Genomic DNA, 17710 nt, shown 5'->3' with positions numbered 1-17710 from the left:
AGGAGCAGGAAAGCTGATGTTTCGGGCCAAGAAGGGTCTAGGCCCAAAACGTCAGCTTTCCTGCTCCTCTGGTGTTGCTTTGCCTGCTGTGTTCATCCAGCTCTACACCTTGTCATCTCACAATAAGATTCATGTAGGTTACACAGAGATGCTTTGCTATGGAGTTCAGTCTTTTGTCCTTTACACCTTTAAAAAGGTGTCTTAAAAAACCTGTGCTAAGCCTAAGTAATCAGAAGCAACTGTGCTGTGCTGAAATAAGGGTAATGGCAAGGTAATGAAGGCAGACCTAGCTGGAGTGCACTGAGATAGAAGTTTAACAGGATGTTAAGATGATTGACGAACAATAACAAATGTTTAAGAAAATAGTTCAAGGATCACAACAGAGATATATTCCAGAGGGAAAGAATGATTCTTGGAATGGGATAAGCCAACCAGAGTTAACCAGGAGGTTGAGGATAGCATCGAATTGAAAGACAAAACAGATTGAAAGTTTAATGGTAAGGCAGAGTATTGGGAAAATTTTAAAACCAATGAAAGACCATGAAAAAGATAGAGAGAGAAAGTAAACTGTGAGGGCAAAATTGCAAGTGATCTCAAAACAGACAGCAAGAGCTTCCTTAAAAATATAAAAAGAAAGAGGGAAGCCAATGTGTATATAGGTCCCTTAGGGAAAGAGGCTGTAGAATAAATAATGGGTAACCAGGAAATGGCAGAGGAGTTGAATAACTACGTTGCATCAGTCTTCTCAGCAAAAGACACTTAATAGCATTCCGAAATCAGTAAATAACCATGGAGTAAAAGGAGGAGACGAAATAAATGCAATAACTATCACTAGAAAAGGCATGTGATCTGGTACCAGACATTAGGCTACTTAATATGATAAGAGCCCGTGGTGTTCATAATGGTATATTAACATGGATAAGCGGTGTCTAATAGAGGATGGTGATTTGGGATAAGGGGGCCATTTTCTGGATAGAAACCTGTAACTAGCAGTGTGCCACAGGCCACAATTATTTTCAACATATATTAATGAGCAGGATGAGGAAAGTGAAAGTACTTGGGCCAAGTTTGTGGATGACAGAAAAATAGGTGGAAAGGTAAGTGAGGGTGATACAAGGAGTCTGCAGGGAAATAAAGACCAGTTAAGTGAGGGGACAAAAGCTTGGCAGATGGAATATAATGTGGGAAATTGTGAGATTGTGCACTTTAGCAGGAAGAATAGAGGAGCTGAATACTATATAAATGGAAACCAGAAGAACTGCGGATACTGTAAATCAGAAACAAAATCAGAAATTGCTGGAAAAGCTCAGCAGATCTGGCAGCATCTGTGGAGAAAAATCACAATTAACTTTTTGGGCCGAGTGACCCTTCCTCAGATCTGATGGTAGCTAGGAAAATGTTGGTTTATGTGCGGAAGATAGGGTTGGGGGGAGGGGGTAAGGAGTGAATGATAGGTAGGAATAGGGCCCAAAGAGAGAGGAGAACAGTTGGACAGACAAAGGAGTGGGTAATGATCTGGCCAGGAGGGTGAATAGCTATTAATTGGGATTGTTAGTGACAAATAATGGGTTGTATGTAATAGCAAGCTATGTGATAACAACGCCTGGGGTGTGGAGATTTGGGTAAGGACACGGGAGAGGCCAAGCCCTAAAGTTATTGAACTTGACATTGAGCCCAGAAGGCTGCAGGGCCCCGAAGCGGAAAATGAGGTGCAGTTCTTGCAGCTTGTGCTGAGCCGTGCTGGAGCACTGCAGCAAGCCTGAGACAGATGTCAGCCAGGGAACAGGGTGGTGAGTTGAAGTGACAAGCACTGGAAGCTCAGGGTCTTTTTTGCGGACAAAACGTGGATGATCTGCGCAGTCACTATATAAATGGAGAAAGACCGCAGAAAATGATGAACATAGGGATTTGGGAGTCCTCATTCATTAATCACGAAAAGCTAGCATCCAAGTTCAGTGGGTAATTGTGAATGTAAATGGAATGTTGGTCTTCATTTTAAAGGGAACGGAGTATAAAACTAGAGAGGTATTGCTAAAACTGTGCACGGCACTAGACAGACCACAGCTGCAATACTGTGGACAGTTTTAGGCCCTTATCTAAAGTAAGATATACTGGCATTGAGACAGTCCAGAGAAAGTTCACTCAGTTGATTCTGGGTAAGGAGGGAGTGTTTTATGAGGGTAGGTTGAATAGGCTGGGCATGTACTCATTGGAGTTTAGAAGAATGAGAGGCAACCTTATTCAAACATATAAGATTTTTAGGGGATTTAACAGGGTACAGCAGAAATGTTGTTTCCCCTTGTGGGAGAATTCAAGACCAGAGGTGTACACTCAGAATAAGGGATGGCACACTTAAGACTGAGATGAGAAATTTCTTTTCTCAGAGGATTGTGAATCTGTGGAATTCTTTTTTGCCATAGCCTGTTGAGACTGGGTCATTCAAGGCAGAGATAGACATATTTTTATTCAGCGAGGAAATTAAGGATTATGCGAAAAGGGCAGGAAATGGGTGTTGAAGGTTATCAGATCAGCTATGATATCATTGAATAACAAAGCAGACTCGATGGGCTGAATGGCCTATTTCTGCTCCTATGTCTAATGATCTTTAAATCTCAGAATGACAGGGTAAAATAGAAATCATAGCTTGTTTTCACGTTCATCAACTGTTGGAAAACATATAAGTTGCTCCCAAATTCCAGATGTAAACTGATAGAACTATGCACCTGGATTTCTCTCAACAGAAAATTACCTCTTAGGTAAGATAATGACTTTAAAATTAAAACCTATATTCCAACTGAGAAAAGAATGATTAATGGAAAGTTCAGTAAGCGCAATGTGGCAAATTAGAATTTTAAACAAATCGTTAACTTAGGATAGTTATTTTCATCTTAAATAATTTATCTGTCCGTATCTAAAATCACTCACGCTTGTCTTTTATCTAAAGATACTAAACTTCTCATTAACAATGTGATGGTGAATTATGTTGGACCTTGCTTAGTGTTTGTATATCTCATTTAGTTCATATTATTTGGTTTTTAGGCATCTGTTGATTAATTAAACGTGTAGAAGATTCATTAGATCAACGATTAGATGTGATGTGACATAAAATAAAGCCAAAGGACATAAAGAGATCAAGATGGTTAAAAAAAATTCTGCAGGTGATTCAAAAGTTAGAGGAGAATGGAGCAAGGACGCTGTCACATGGCTGTTCATGTTCTGGATTAGTAATCCAGAGGCCTGGAATACTGACCTGACAAGTTGAATTCAAATTTCACTATGGCAGTTCAGAGATTTCGGTTAATTAAATAAATCTAGGATTAAAATGTTAGTATCAGGAGTGGCCACCTTGCAAAAAGCCACCTGCTTCACCACTGGCCTTTGATGGTAATCTGTAGTTCTCTGCCATGCTGGCCTATATGTGACTTTAAATCCACAACCATGTGGTGGACACTTTGACATTTTCATAGCAGTTTGGTACAACCGAGTGACATAATAAGCAAAAAATCATTTCCGGACATACCAGCTGTGATTAATCCTGGCAATTCTCACATGGCAGGCCTGCAATTAGCCAAGTTCAACACACAGACTCCTTCTCAATAAAATCTTGAGACTGGGTCAAAATTGGTAGCGTTGTCCATGTAGTAAGATTAGGTTTTGTTTTGATAGAAGGTAGTCCACATCAATGTCAGTGGAACCTCAAACTTTGTTAACTATATACAAGAGATGGTAAGAGAGAACATTTCTGAAGCCCTTCAGATTTGGGTCCCACTACCATGTAATCTGATTCCACTATGACATAGTTCTTTGTGCACATGCTTAGGAGATATATATTTTGACAAAAAATGTAGTTAACCCTTTACTGCATATCTCCCAAATTCACTTTTCCCACAAACTGTTGATATCATTATCCTCATACGGTTTTCAACTAACTGTGAATCCAACCTCCTGTAAATCTGCTTAGACTGAGTCATTAATCTCCAGTAGTTTACCATCATGGAGGACGTGTAGGATATATGTGTGTGTTTTTTAAAGGTGAACACACTGGTGGCATGGAATGGCAGCATCTCTAGTTCCTGCACGTGATACCTGCAATGATTAGAATTCAATGGAAGTGAAGACCATTTGAGAAAATTTGATTTAAGGGACAGACCTCCAGTACTTGAATGTCTTAACCCCTTGAAGAAGAATACAATGATCAACTGAAATTTGTGTTTTGAGAGTTACAGCACCTTCAGCTTCTATTAAGAATTTAAGAGACATGTCATCCATGGCAGTTGTGACAACCAACGAATAATTCAACACCATCTCCGGGGACAAATCTGATAAAAAGAATAATGGAGAGCGATGTGAAGACAATCCTGGACAAGAGGAAATGGTGACATCCCTGCTACTTCTAAAGTAGGAGGTTCTCTTCCTCAAGTCAGTGGTATAACTTCCATAATGGCTTCAGCCCAACATTGAGATGTTGGTGTCTGCAGAGAAGCAGAAACACCATCAGAAAGTATGAATGCTTCATAAGCATCAAAGAGAATAAACTTCTGGACTAGGATTTTTAGGGTATTTGTGCCGAGAGTGCTGTCTACAGACTTGACAGAAGCTTAAGCAATAGCCGAACATTCAGAGTTTGTCACCTACCTGCTAGTAATAATCTCGGCTAAGTGTTTTGATTGTCTAGATGTTGATGGTTGAAGTTCTCTATTTGCTGGTGCAATTGTTTCTAATCCCTGCATCAAAAGATCAGATTTATAGAAGAAGAATCCCTACCATGTGGAAAGAAGCCATTTAGCCCATTGAGTCTGCACTGAACATCTGAAGAGCAGCCTCCACCCCACCTAGCCTCCGACTCCAGCGCCGTAACCCCACGTTTACCATGGCTAATCCACCTAGCCTGCACGTTCCTCGACTATGGGAGGAAACTGGAGCAACTGACAGAAGCCCACACAGAGATGGGGAGAATGTGCAAACTCCACACAGTTGCCGAAGGCTGGAATCAAACCTGGCACTGTGAGGCAGCGGTGCTAACCACTGAGCCAACTTTATTCTGAAGTTAATCTCTTCCCTTAATGAAGGCTTGCTTTTCCAGGAATGTCTTCTGCAAAATTAAGTGAAGAATGCATTTTTGTCTTTCAAGAGTTTGTTGTTTTTTTCAAATGTAAGATTTATTAGAGCAGAATGTTTTTCTCAACCAGCAAATCACACTTCGAATATTTCAGTAAAAGAGGCTTTTCCCACAATCTGAGCATCTTTTACTAACTTTCTCAAGAGTAATGGCTGTCTTTCAACAGGACTTGTGAAAATTTTCCAAGATCTTTTTTGTCTCAGTTTGTAAGTCTGGACAATGTAGTGTTATTATTAACATCTCGGCCTTCAGTGAAGCAGGCACTTTTAGGTAGTTAGACTTTCACTTTTGTTTAATTTTAATATGTTTGAGCTTCAATTAATGCTTAACTTTAACTTTTCCGAAGTACTCCTTAGCTCTAGAAGCTCTGCAGTTTGTACCTGCTGATATACTAAAAGAGCCCCTAAGTACTTTACCGATGAGAGTCAGTTGCAGTCTTCAGTTGCAGGCTTTGCTTGTGTTTGGTTGCAATTTAACTAATATCAGTTCCTCTTCAGCTGTGATATGTGGTGTTGTTCAATGCACTTAGCCTGAAAGACTGGATGGTCCACTTCATGGATTTACTGTTGAGTTTACTGGTATTCTGCCAAGGTCCCATTTGCTTCCAATGGGTCTTAAGATGCAGCTGACAGCAGTGCGTCAGCATGTTTATCCTACCGGATAATGCTTGGGGCCTTTATTGTGGGGAGCGATGTCTATGTGTAATGGTGGTTGCTGTTATAGTGTGTCATTAATAGGTTCAGTAGAATAAGCAGGCAAGTTTATCTCTAGTCAACCTTCTGTAACAAAGAGGTGAATTTTCTCAAAGGAGACAAAGGAGCTTGTTAGTCAAGTAGAAGGGCAAAAGAAAATCCAGGACCTCTGCTTCTACTAAATCAGTAGCATGAGTGGCAGCAGCGTTCTTTGGCATGCTTTGCTGAAAGGTCTACAATACCCATTAGCAGTGGTTATGTTCTTGTACTGAGTGGCTTACTTACTACACACCCTGCTTAATAGCAATACCAATGCTTTTCAGTGATAAATGACATGATTACTGATTAATAATCCATTGTCTAGAGTTTAAACTGTGTTACTGAGAACAGTGCAAGTTTTCTTTTATGGTTGGATTGAAATACTCTCTCTTTTTGACCATTTTGTAGTCAGATTTGAAAGATTCCATCAGTCTGTTCATGGCTTATATTCACAATAGTGTCAATGAACTGAGTAAAAATTACCACCAGAATGATAAGAGATACAATTATACAACTCCCAAGAGCTTCCTCGAACAGATCACGCTCTACAAAAACTTGCTGCATAGAAAACAAAAGGAATTAGCACAGAAGATGGAACGCCTTCTAAATGGTATCCAGAAACTAAAGACAACGGCATCACAGGTAATCATAACATTCTACTGTGTGGCTAGTTATTTTATTTATATAGGTAACACAGTAAAAAGATGAAAAATGGGTTGCTTGTAACAAGGACAAAATTCTGATGAGATGCAGGGAGACTCAAAAATTGCATAGGTTACCAATAGGTAGCTTCATTTTTCTCAGCTTGCTGTACAATTTGATTCACAGTCATTTTTTTAAGCCTCAAATTTAATGGTGGGACAAACATGTTTAGATTGGGCTAAATTGATGAGCTTCACATCGACATCTCACCAAAAAATTATGGATCCGTCTCCACCGTGAAATTCAACATGTCGGGTGTCATGAGCAACCACCAGCAAATCAGAAAACAAGTGAGGATAAAGTAACCTTTAATCTCTAACTTTTAGTCATCCCGTGTTTATCCACGGTATCACAAATCTGTCTACAATTTTATTTCTGTAACAGTTAGCTGGTTGGTTTAACTAGAACAGTTGTAAATCAGAACTGAGTAAGCAGAAGTCAGACATAAGGTGAAGAAACCGAGAAACATCCAATTGAAAACTGCTAAGTAATTGGGGAAACAAAGAATCTGCAATGACTAAAACAACATTTGATCATGCCACTCAGAAACATCTCAAGTGTTTGCCATGCTATTAATTATTTTTCATTCAAGATTTCAGTACACAAACAGTACTTTACTTCTTGTATCTCTGAGTAGTCGGATTATAATTTTGAATAAAACATTCTACCATTCCACTCTTTGGAAGCAAGATAGATATGTGTTTAGCAGCTAATTATTGGACATGTTTTTGTTTTGGTTAGGTGGAAGATTTGAAAAGCAAGCTTGCATCTCAGGAGGTTGAATTGAAGTTTCGAAATCAAGATGCTGAAGCTCTAATAACTAAAATAGGATTTCAGACAGAGAAAGTGAGCCATGAGAAGACAATTGTTGATGCAGAAGAGCAAAGGGTCTGTACTTAACATTTTTTCCCAGTTGTTTCCTATCTTCTAAAGTTGCTGGCCCTCAATTTCTGAGCTTAACCTGCTTAATTAAGTTCTGAGGAAGTATCACCAGACCCAAAACGTTAACTCTGATTTTTTCTTCACAGATACTGTCAGACCTGTTGACATTTTCAGCAACTTCTGTTTTTGTTGCTGAATTTATTCTGTCCAACTCTGACAAAGTTTTATACATTATTGTGTGATCATGTCTCATTCTTTTAAACTTTGGCAAATACAGGCTTAGCCAACCCAACCTCTCTTCGTATAACAAACCTGCCCATCTGGAGATTCAGTCTGGGCTCCACTCCATCTATGGAAAGTATGTTTTCTATTCTTAGGTAAGGAAACAAAAGCTGCATGCAACATTCTGAGTGTGCTGTCACCAAGGTCATGCAGATACAGTAAAACATCCTTTCTCCAGCACTCAAACCTTCTTGCAATGAAGGACAACATGCCATTTAGCTTCTTAACTGCTTGCTGTACCTGCATACTTGTTTTCAATGGCCATCATACAAGGACACTTGGGTCCTTTTGTACATCCCTTTCCCAATCTATCACCATTTAAATAATACTCTGCCATTCTGTTTTTCCTACAGATTTCTGTGCAGGCTCATCAAACACATCAGCAGATGATATCTTTTGGACATTGGCTCCAAAACCAGGAGTTGTGGTCTCACAATATGTAGCAGGCCATTTCATACTTTACATTTATCTACGTTGTACTATATCTATCATGTTTTTTCCTGATTACTCAACTTGTCTAAATCAACCTGAAGCATCTTTACATCCTCTTCACCATTCACCATCTCAATTAGTTTTATATTATTTGTAAACTTGGAAATGTTACAATCGGTTCCTTCACCCAAAATTATTGATTATTTTGTGTATATACTTTGGACCAAAAACTGATATTTGGGGTATCCCACTTTTTACTACATACCACCATGAAAGTAATGCATTTATTCCTACTCTCCCATTTATTCCTAATCTGTCTTTTCTATTCGCTAACCAATCTTAACTCATGATAGTATATTTCTATCGATCCTCTGTGCATTGAGTTTCCACATTAAACTCTATCTCATGCTGTGGCTGTTCCACTTCATTTTTTTGTCAGCAGTAGCTCTGACAGTGGCAATGAGAGGTCATGAAAGAGACAATGCACCAATTGTCTGTTGGAAATCTGACAGGACTGCTCTGGGGAAATCCATTAGATTGTAGCAAGTAGCTATTTGTTTCTCAGCAGCACTATGGACTGCTTGACAACTGCTCAGGCTGAGCTACAACTGGTGTTACATTGGATATCTGCAAGAGTCCATGGATTTCTGTGCAGGCTCATCAAACACATCAGCAAATGATATCTCTTGCTGCAAACATCTTTGTCATCCTCTTCAACTGCCTGGTGGTACTGGTCCCTGAAATGTGTGTTCTAACTGTGTTTTTGCCGTGCAGCAATCCTGTCTTACTGTCAAGAAAATTGTTGTTAATTTTAAAAATAATCATGCAGGAAATATAACCGGGAATCTTTCTTCTTCTTATCAGGTATCAATGATCAATTTGCAAATGAACATCCCCTTTAAATGCATAGAAAATGTTTATTTGCAAGCTGCACCATACTGTAGTACTACATAGGTGCAGCATTGAATGATCACCGTGCATAAAAATAACTTCCCATTCATTTGACATTATAGGACTCCAAATTACATGCATGCATGAGGCTACCATCCATTTCAGACAGCAGAGGCTCTGGATGCCGATACTTTATTAGATAGGTGAAAATAGTACCTAAGAAAATACAGTTGCACTTGGCAGGCAGTATTGACCTCGATAGACTGCGTATCTCCAAGAGGTGGGAACAAAATCCAAGGTTGTTGGAGAAGCTACAAGGCCAAGGTGGCCTTTATTTATCTTGCCTCTTACAGTAATTCAGAGGAGAGTTACATGTGTTATGATCCACTGGGTAGCACGCTATAAATTGAGACCTGCTAGTCCCAAAGTTGTACCAAATGTTAACGTTTTTTAAAGTGTACACAGTAGCCCAGTATACCTCACTTTCAGACCAAGGAATATAGAAAGCATGGACCAGATTTCTGTACTAGCTAAGAGTGATTATATATTACAAATAATTAGACTATAGCTATGGATAAAAAGATACAAAACATTGGCATGTAATCCTAACAAAAATTCTAATCCCATTGTAAACTGCCCTTATACACCCATACACACAGATTAACAAATAGGGAAAATATTATTAGCACAGGTGAAAGAAAACTGGAAAATCAGTTTAACAGTCTTTGCTTCCCGATGTTGAGATGATCCTTTTTCGGCTCATCTAGCCTTTGGTGTTCAGATATCTTTAAATGCTTCTACTGGTTTGGAAGAAGATGTGCCACCCATGCAAATTGCAGAATAGGGCTGAGGTGAAATTGAAGCAGTTTACTTCATGGTGAATATCTCCTTCAGAATTTTCACTTACCTCACGGAGCAGTAACCAAGTTGCACCAGCTGCCATGCAGTTCCAAAGGAAACTCCAACCAACTATAACCCATACCTACTGTCAAATATCTCCCATTATTATGGTGCCCTTGTAACAACAAACCTAGAGTGAATCCTCAATTTTACTCTAGCAGTGGATCATAGAGTCATTCATACAGCATGAAAACAGACTCTTCAATTCAACCCATCCATGCTGACCAAGTTTCCCAAACTAAAATAGTCCCGTTCGCCTGCATTTGGCCCATATTCCTCTCAACCTTTCCTATTTATGTATCTGCTTAAATGTCTTCTAAATGTTGTAATTACACCTGCATCTACCACTTCCTGTGGTAATCCATTCCACATACTAACCACCTTCTGTGTGAAAAAATTGCCCTTCGGGTCCCTTTTAAATCTTTCTCCTCTCACCTTAAAAAAAAAAATACCCCCCAGTTTTGAATCCCTCTACCCTAGGGAAAAGACCTTTGCTGTTCACTTTTACTATGCCCCTCATGATCTTATAAACCACAATAAGGTTAGATCCCTTGTGAACACAGCAGGATTCTCCAATCTCTTGTTATGGTGTGCAAGAAGCATAATTTGACAGACTGAAAGATTACCAGCATAGTTTCTGCTGTCAGTTTGCATATTTTCAATTACATCAGGTATGGAGAAAATTAAAGGAAGTGTGATGATCCAGTTTATATTACCAGACAAGTTCAGATTACAGATTGGAAACCTGGCTTGATAGATCATGTTTTGTTTCAGTTGTCATGAGGTGGTCTCTCACTGATTTTGTTTTCACAATAAAACTGAAGTTTATTAAACATAGTAAAAGTATAATACCCCACTAATCCAAGGACTCTCCTTTACAAGTTCCAAACAAAAATATCTCTTGTACAGAACCCCAAAACACCTCTTTTACATTTCTCAAATAGTTTTCTAATACTCAATAAGCTAAAGCTGAGTGCAATTTTAGCTCCTAGACTGGAAACACAGTTTCTTCCTTGAGTTTGCACAAATCAAACCTTAAGCATAATCGGCTTCAATAAACCTCTTCAGAATTTTATCCCAATACTTTGGTTTGGGATTAGTGACCCTCTACTCTGAGTTAGCCTAGTTTCTCTAAATTCTCCCCTTTTCAAGAGGACTGCTGTAAGCAAACATTTCCATCCAAACCTTCACAGAACTGCCCAAAACAAAATAAAACTGAGAAAAAAAACTCGATCTATCAGTGTTCCCCTTAGTTAAGAATAAGTCTAGCAATTTCTAACAGACCATAAAACACAACGCTCCACCTTACTAAGTTGTAAAATATGTAAAGCCAAATAAAAATCCTATAGTGCTTCAAAAGTAGTGCACTGAAACTGTTTTAACAAATAACAAATGCTACAGGAAAGTTGAGACAAAGGTAAAAAGATGCCACAGCTTTAGGACTGATTTTGAAACAAAAGTAGAAGATCTAATGGAGAAAGTGCAGCCCAAGTCTCAGTAAATTAAAAATGTACTCAAAAACAAGAATTTCCTGTCTCTGGTGCTCTCCCTCACAAAGGCAATACCACTGAAGGAACATTAAATATGTTATTCCTCTTTTTAGGTAGCAGCAATACAGGCTGAAGTGGCTTTGAAGAAGAAAGAATGTGAAGACAAACTTATCAAAGCTGAACCTGCTCTAGTGGCTGCTACTGCTGCACTGAATACCCTAAATAAGGTAAGGTCAGACTTAGCAGCATTAAAATAATATATTATGTTCTTTCAATCTGAGGATATGCATTTGATGAGTCACAAAAGTTGTCACATCTGTGTGGCCCTTTGGTTTTTTATTTTCATCACTACCGCAATGTTTGGGTTTGGAGTTATGGAACATTTAGGTGTAGGGTGTCATTTAGTGTAGAGATCCTTTGGCATGATCGTCAGATTAAGTGGGACAAAATTTGGGGGACTGCTTCGACCACACCTCCAACCTTTTGCTTGTTGCTGGAAAATTCAGCTTAAAATGGATTCAGCATGAGACCTGTTATCATCAAGAATAGTAGAATGTCAATGTCAAGGAAGTACCCCTCCAAGTTTCTCATCATCCTGACAGGGAGAATAATAGATGTTGTTCGAAAAATTGCGTTTGATGAAGGGTCACTGGACTCAAAACATTAACTCTGTTTTTCTCTCAACAGATGCTGCCTGACTTGCTGTATTTCCCCAGCACTCTGTTTTTGTTTCAGATTTCCAGCATCTGCGATACTTAGTGTTTATAGTAGATATTATTCCGCCAACATTGAGGAATCAGAATCATGGAGTTCCCTATTCAACACCATTGCAAGTGCCTCCACTATAAGAAATACAGCAGTTCAGAAATAGGATCATCTACCATTCTGTCAGGGCAGTTAGAGATGAATGAATCTAGCTTCGCCAACTTCACTCATATCCTGAGAAAAAGAATGAAAAATACATTAACATTAATAACATTCATGGAAAATTGAAGTATTCAAACACAGTAGTTTATATGCTGTCACTGCACAGTGTCAATCTCTTTTGGATTTACATTGGTTGTAAAATGTAATTTTTTTCTGCTGTTTCTGTGTAGATGAATTTGACAGAGTTGAAAACCTTTCCCAATCCTCCTGTGGCAGTCACAAACGTTACTGCAGCTGTTATGGTGCTGTTAGCTCCGAAAGGCAAAATACCTAAAGACAGAAGTTGGAAGGCTTCTAAAGTCTTCATGGGAAAGGTGAAATAAATTTGATTATGTAAGAATTGTTGCTTCATTGTTGTAACTTGGATTTGAAAAATTTGACAAGAGAAGGAAAGCATAGAGTTAGCAGAAACATTTCTTTAGAAAACTCAAAGGGAGGAATTTCATGGATTTGATAGAAGATAAATCGTTTAAAGGAGAAAACCTAGTTGTATGATTTAAAATTAAAACTCAAAGAGCTGGATATTACTGCGTTTTTGGCTAAGTCTGAATTGCATTGAGTTCTGTGGATTGATTATTGCAATGAGGCTTAGCAAGTTTTCTCTTTTCTTACCAAACTCCACACATGAATTGGTATTTGAGCCCTCACAGCAAGAATCCCATCCAATTTCCTTCCTGTCTTACCTAGTGCTATTCCTGGAGCAACTCATCACTCACCTGAGATACCAGGTTTGGCCCGCATCCCTGGTGCCAGTGGCATCTTTAAAAGCTTGTTGTGTACTTGGAAAAGTGTTGTCATTCTGGAGCTGCCCGGCCTGATTTTTGTTTTATTATGAAATGTTTTATTGTAGCATATTGACTTCATCTGTACTTACATCATATTCCCTGCTATGTTTCATTTTCTCTGCTGATTATTTACAGGTAAGAAATAATATGCAACTTTTAACTGCTTTTGTCCTGCATTTAAAAGATTATTTTAAAAAAGCAAGCAAATAAATTCATCAGGTTTCATGTTATAATGAAAACGCTTGTGTTAATATTTCGAATGCTACAGCAGGTCTGTGATAGAGCAAAGCCCAGTGCAAGCTGGAGGAACAGCATCTCATTTTCTACCTGGGCACTTTATACCCTTCAGGACTCAACACTGAATTCAACAACTTCAGAGCATGAACACTACCCGCAGTGTCCTGTTTGCATTGATTTGCTGTCAGTAAAGCCAGACCATTTTCCCAATCACTATTCCCCTGCTTGTGACCAAGATCTCTCTTTTCCTACCATTAGCATTCCCTTTGTTCTTTCCACTCTTGGTACCCTTGCCATGTGCTCCACCCGCGCCTCCTCCCCATTTGTCAATAGTATAAGAACCATCATTTCTCAGCCTACTTCATTTCCAAAAAAGTCAGTGGGCTTGAAATGTTAACTGCTTCTGCCTCCACAAATGGTGCCAGACCTGCTGCATTTCTCCAGCACTTTTTTTTTTTTGTTTTAGAACTCCAATATCCACAGAATTTTGAGTTTATTTATATTGTAATAGTTTGGTTTTAAAATGAGTTGGTCAAGTAATTACAAGTTTTGAGACCTTTATCAATATTGTAATGACAGTTGTGTTCTGTTCTATATCTGTCAGGTCGATGATTTCCTTCAAACTCTGATAAGTTACAATAAAGAACATATCCCTGAAAACTCACTGAAAGTAGTAAAAGAACAATATCTACAGGATCCAGATTTTAATCCTGATCTGGTTCGCACAAAGTCATTTGCAGCATCAGGTCTCTGTGCATGGGTAATAAACATCATCAAATTCTATGAGGTGAGATATATTTTCTAACGATAGTTCCACTGCTTCAATACTATAAAGCAAATATCAATTTTAAGTTCTGTAATTATGAAAAGTGAGTGTGCCTGATACGTGAATGATTCTTGTTTATTTCTTTCTGTAAACTTCTAATTAAAATGTTCAGATAGTCAGTGGCTATAGTCACAGTTGTTCTAAAAAAAATAATGTCTCAATGGCATCCTGTAAAATCTTGTTCTATCAAATGAATAAATTGCAGATTTGCTCATCAGTATTTTACAAAGCTCTCTATTCAAAAATTATGCTTTTGGAATGTAAAATGTGAAATGTACCTTGATTATTCAGGAAGAGGGAGAAACCAGGTAACTACAGATCCATCAGTTCGATATTAGTTGTGTGGAGTTTCATGGAATCTATCTTCAGGCACTTGGCAGATATTAATTAATTGAAGAGATCAAATATGAATATGTGACGGCTAAAAAATATTTGACTAATTGAGTTGAATCTTTGAGAACAGGTCACTAGCAGATCGTTGGCAGGTGAGCATCTGGGTGTTGTCTTATTAAATTTGTGACAAAGTTTCCAAGCAGAGAATATTCAAAGGTAACCTGATTTGGTAATTCATTGGAATTCCTAGGAAGGGGTTGTTGGATTATTGCTTAGGAGAACCTTCTCTGACTGGTGGACTGGGACAAGTGGTACTTTCCAAGTATGTGCAGTGGGGCTTAGACTCTGCAACAGATAAATAAATGGCTTACGTGAAAAAAACAATGCATTGATACAGTAAGTTTGGATATTATACTACATTTGAAAGGATGGTAGATTGTGTAGATAGGAGCAAGAACTTTAAAAGCAACATAGGTAGACTAAGTGAATGACAAAAACGGTGGCAAAAACAAAGTTGATGGAGAAGCTCAGCAGGTCTCAGGAAGGGTCACCGGACCCGAAACGTTAACTCTGTTTTTCCCTTCACAGATGCTGCCAGACCTGCTAAGCTTTTCCAGCAACTTTGTTTTTGCTCCTGATTTACAGCATCTGCAGTTCTTTCGGTTTTTATTTAAAAACTGTGGCAGATGCGTTAAATGGCGAAACATCACTCTCAATGAATTGGAGGAAGGCAAATTTGATTTTCTTTTCATATGAATTACTTAGAACTTGAAAGAGCAAAGGAATCTGAGTGTTCACACACAATCTGATTACTAATAACTCATTCACAAGTACAAAAGTTTATCGAAAATGTAATAGGATGTTGGCTTTTATCTCAAGAGCACTGTAATACAAAAATGAAGAATTGATATTCCAGTTGTACAGAGCTTTAATCGGGCTCCATTGTTATGGACCAGACCAAACCCCAAACCAAAATATATTAAGAAGATAGTCTAGACCCTAACTTTTACATATTTTAAAGGTAAGTGTAAGGCAGTGTGTTCCGGATGCAGTTCAGTTGGTTAAACTAACAGGCTTGAATCAAAACATACTTTATTCATACACTATAATTAAAATACAGACAAAATAAAAATAAAAGAATTGGTTTAACCATAGCTCTATCAAAATGCTTAATAAAATAATATGTATATTAACTACTACTAATTAACTGTTCCAATATAGTAGCATTCTATAAACACACCCTTGGCAAAGACAAATTCAATAAAATAGATTGTCTCACATGCAATTCTAGCAGAAGGAAGAGAACCCCAGCATTTTAGCTGTATCAAAGAAAGGAACAAGAGCTTCCACATCCAGCTTCAAGACCCCAGCAACTTCAGAAAGCTAAAACTAAAATTCTTGATTCTGTGGGAGTTTGACGTCAACCATTCAGGCTGCTTTATTGTTCCAAATTTTAATACAAAACCCAAGGCCTCACAAGCTGTTTACTCTATCGGCTTTGAGCAGATTGTCACCTCTGTTTCAACCTTTTGTTATTAAAAAATGGACAAAATACACCTCATCATCACACCATCATAGTGTAATGTGTTTAATTTTGGGCAAAAATCCTTGGGAACAATGTATTGGCCTTCTAGATGATGACATACAAATTCACCTCAATAATATCAGAGCTTAAATGGATGAAAGTAGATAGGTAGAAATTGTGCTGTGTTCCTTGAATTTAGATGGTGGGATGATTGAAATCACTGGTATCCTTCTATCCCATAAGGCAATGGTTTGTGCCAATATGGTCAACTACATATTTAGTGTTGCCTGTGAGATCCTGCAGTCCCACTCTAGTACAACAATCTGTACTGCATTTGCTGCAAAGGAAGTTAGTAAGCTGAATTTGTTGATCTATTTTCCCCTGGCCCCCCTCTCAGCTAACTGAGCTGTTCATTTCTGCTTGCGTCTTCCAGTTCTCTTCCAAAAGTAGGTCTTCATATGTCACAGCCATCAGCAACTCTCTCTCATGTCAATGTTCACTGTCTTTATACCTTTCTTACAAATGTCCTTTTAACAGAGGTTTAGATACCTGTGGCGACTTCACTTTGTAGCAGGTCTTTTGCTATATGGCTGTCATCCATTTAATAGATGAACGAGTACAGACATTATTAAATTAGCAATGTGTGTACCCTGATGGAATTGACATGTTCCAGGATTTCAGAGCTCAGAGTAGGCTTGCCCTCATCAGAGATGCTGAAGGTACCTCTGAGATGGTGAAGCTGGAAACTGTTCAGCTTTTCCCTTGCCAGCACATGTTGTTCAGAAAAGGACTGCCTGAGGGTACAGGCTTGTTAGACTTTCAGTTTGGTGTTTGGTCTTACTGAGCTTGGACATAACAGCTGCAGTTTTTGCATTGGGCGCAGTAACTTCAGCAGTAAGCAACAAATTGCTCGTGATTGCAGAGCCTCAATATGTGCAGCTATCACTCCAGTGTTACATTATCAATATTGATAGGTGGCAGTACAGCATCATCCTGGACAGTGACATTTTCTTCCTAATGCTAATGGTCAAACCAAACTGTTTGCAAATGTGAATCAATCTGTCCATTTGCTTTTGGAGGTGTTCCTTTGTATGGAATGCGTGCGGCATTGTCAGCACAGAGCAACTCTCTTGCAAGGATTTCGCACATCTCTGTCTTGGATCTTAGCTGAGGAAGGCTGAAAAGCTTTCCTTTAGTTCTGCTGTCCAAATAAACACCCTTGTAGATAATTTTGTAGGCGTATGACAGCAGCAAAGAAAATAATATGCTTAGGAACTTTGGTGATAGAACACAATCATGTTTGACCTTGCTGTGGATCTCAAAGGATTCTTATGTTATTCCACCTGTCTTGATCTTACCTATCATGTTGTTATGGAAAGAAGATATTTGTTAAGCAGTTTTGCAGTCAGCCAGTTTTCTTCAGCTGCTTAAACAGACCACCTCTGCTTGTTTAGTCAAATGCCGTGGTGAAGTCGATGAAGGCAATATGGTGAAGTCGATGAAGGCAATATGTAATGGTTTTGTTTCATCATGGCATTTCCCTTGGAGCTGCTGGACTGAGAAGATCATGTTGATTGTTAATTTTCCCAGTTGAAACTACACCGGAGATAACAAGGTGTAGAGCTGGATGAACACAGCAGGCCAAGCA

At 38.6% G+C, this 17710-nt stretch overlaps 1 protein-coding gene across 1 annotated transcript in view; it reads left to right on the top strand.

The window, feature by feature from the left end:
- Positions 1–17710, top strand: part of LOC109913909 (dynein axonemal heavy chain 11-like) — a 336187-nt gene that overhangs the window by 157887 nt on the left and 160590 nt on the right. Inside the window, exons 42-46 of the mRNA XM_048614118.1 lie at positions 6259–6492; positions 7294–7440; positions 11543–11656; positions 12527–12670; positions 13983–14165. Of these exons, the coding sequence (XP_048470075.1) occupies positions 6259–6492; positions 7294–7440; positions 11543–11656; positions 12527–12670; positions 13983–14165 (822 nt within the window). The remainder of the gene's footprint in view (positions 1–6258; positions 6493–7293; positions 7441–11542; positions 11657–12526; positions 12671–13982; positions 14166–17710) is intronic.

Source organism: Rhincodon typus, chromosome 2 (assembly GCF_021869965.1).
Source record: "Rhincodon typus isolate 14 chromosome 2, sRhiTyp1.1, whole genome shotgun sequence".
NCBI classification, from domain to species: domain Eukaryota; kingdom Metazoa; phylum Chordata; class Chondrichthyes; order Orectolobiformes; family Rhincodontidae; genus Rhincodon; species Rhincodon typus.
The sequence above is the reverse complement of the archived record's forward strand: the minus strand, read 5'-3'. Positions and strand labels throughout refer to the sequence as shown.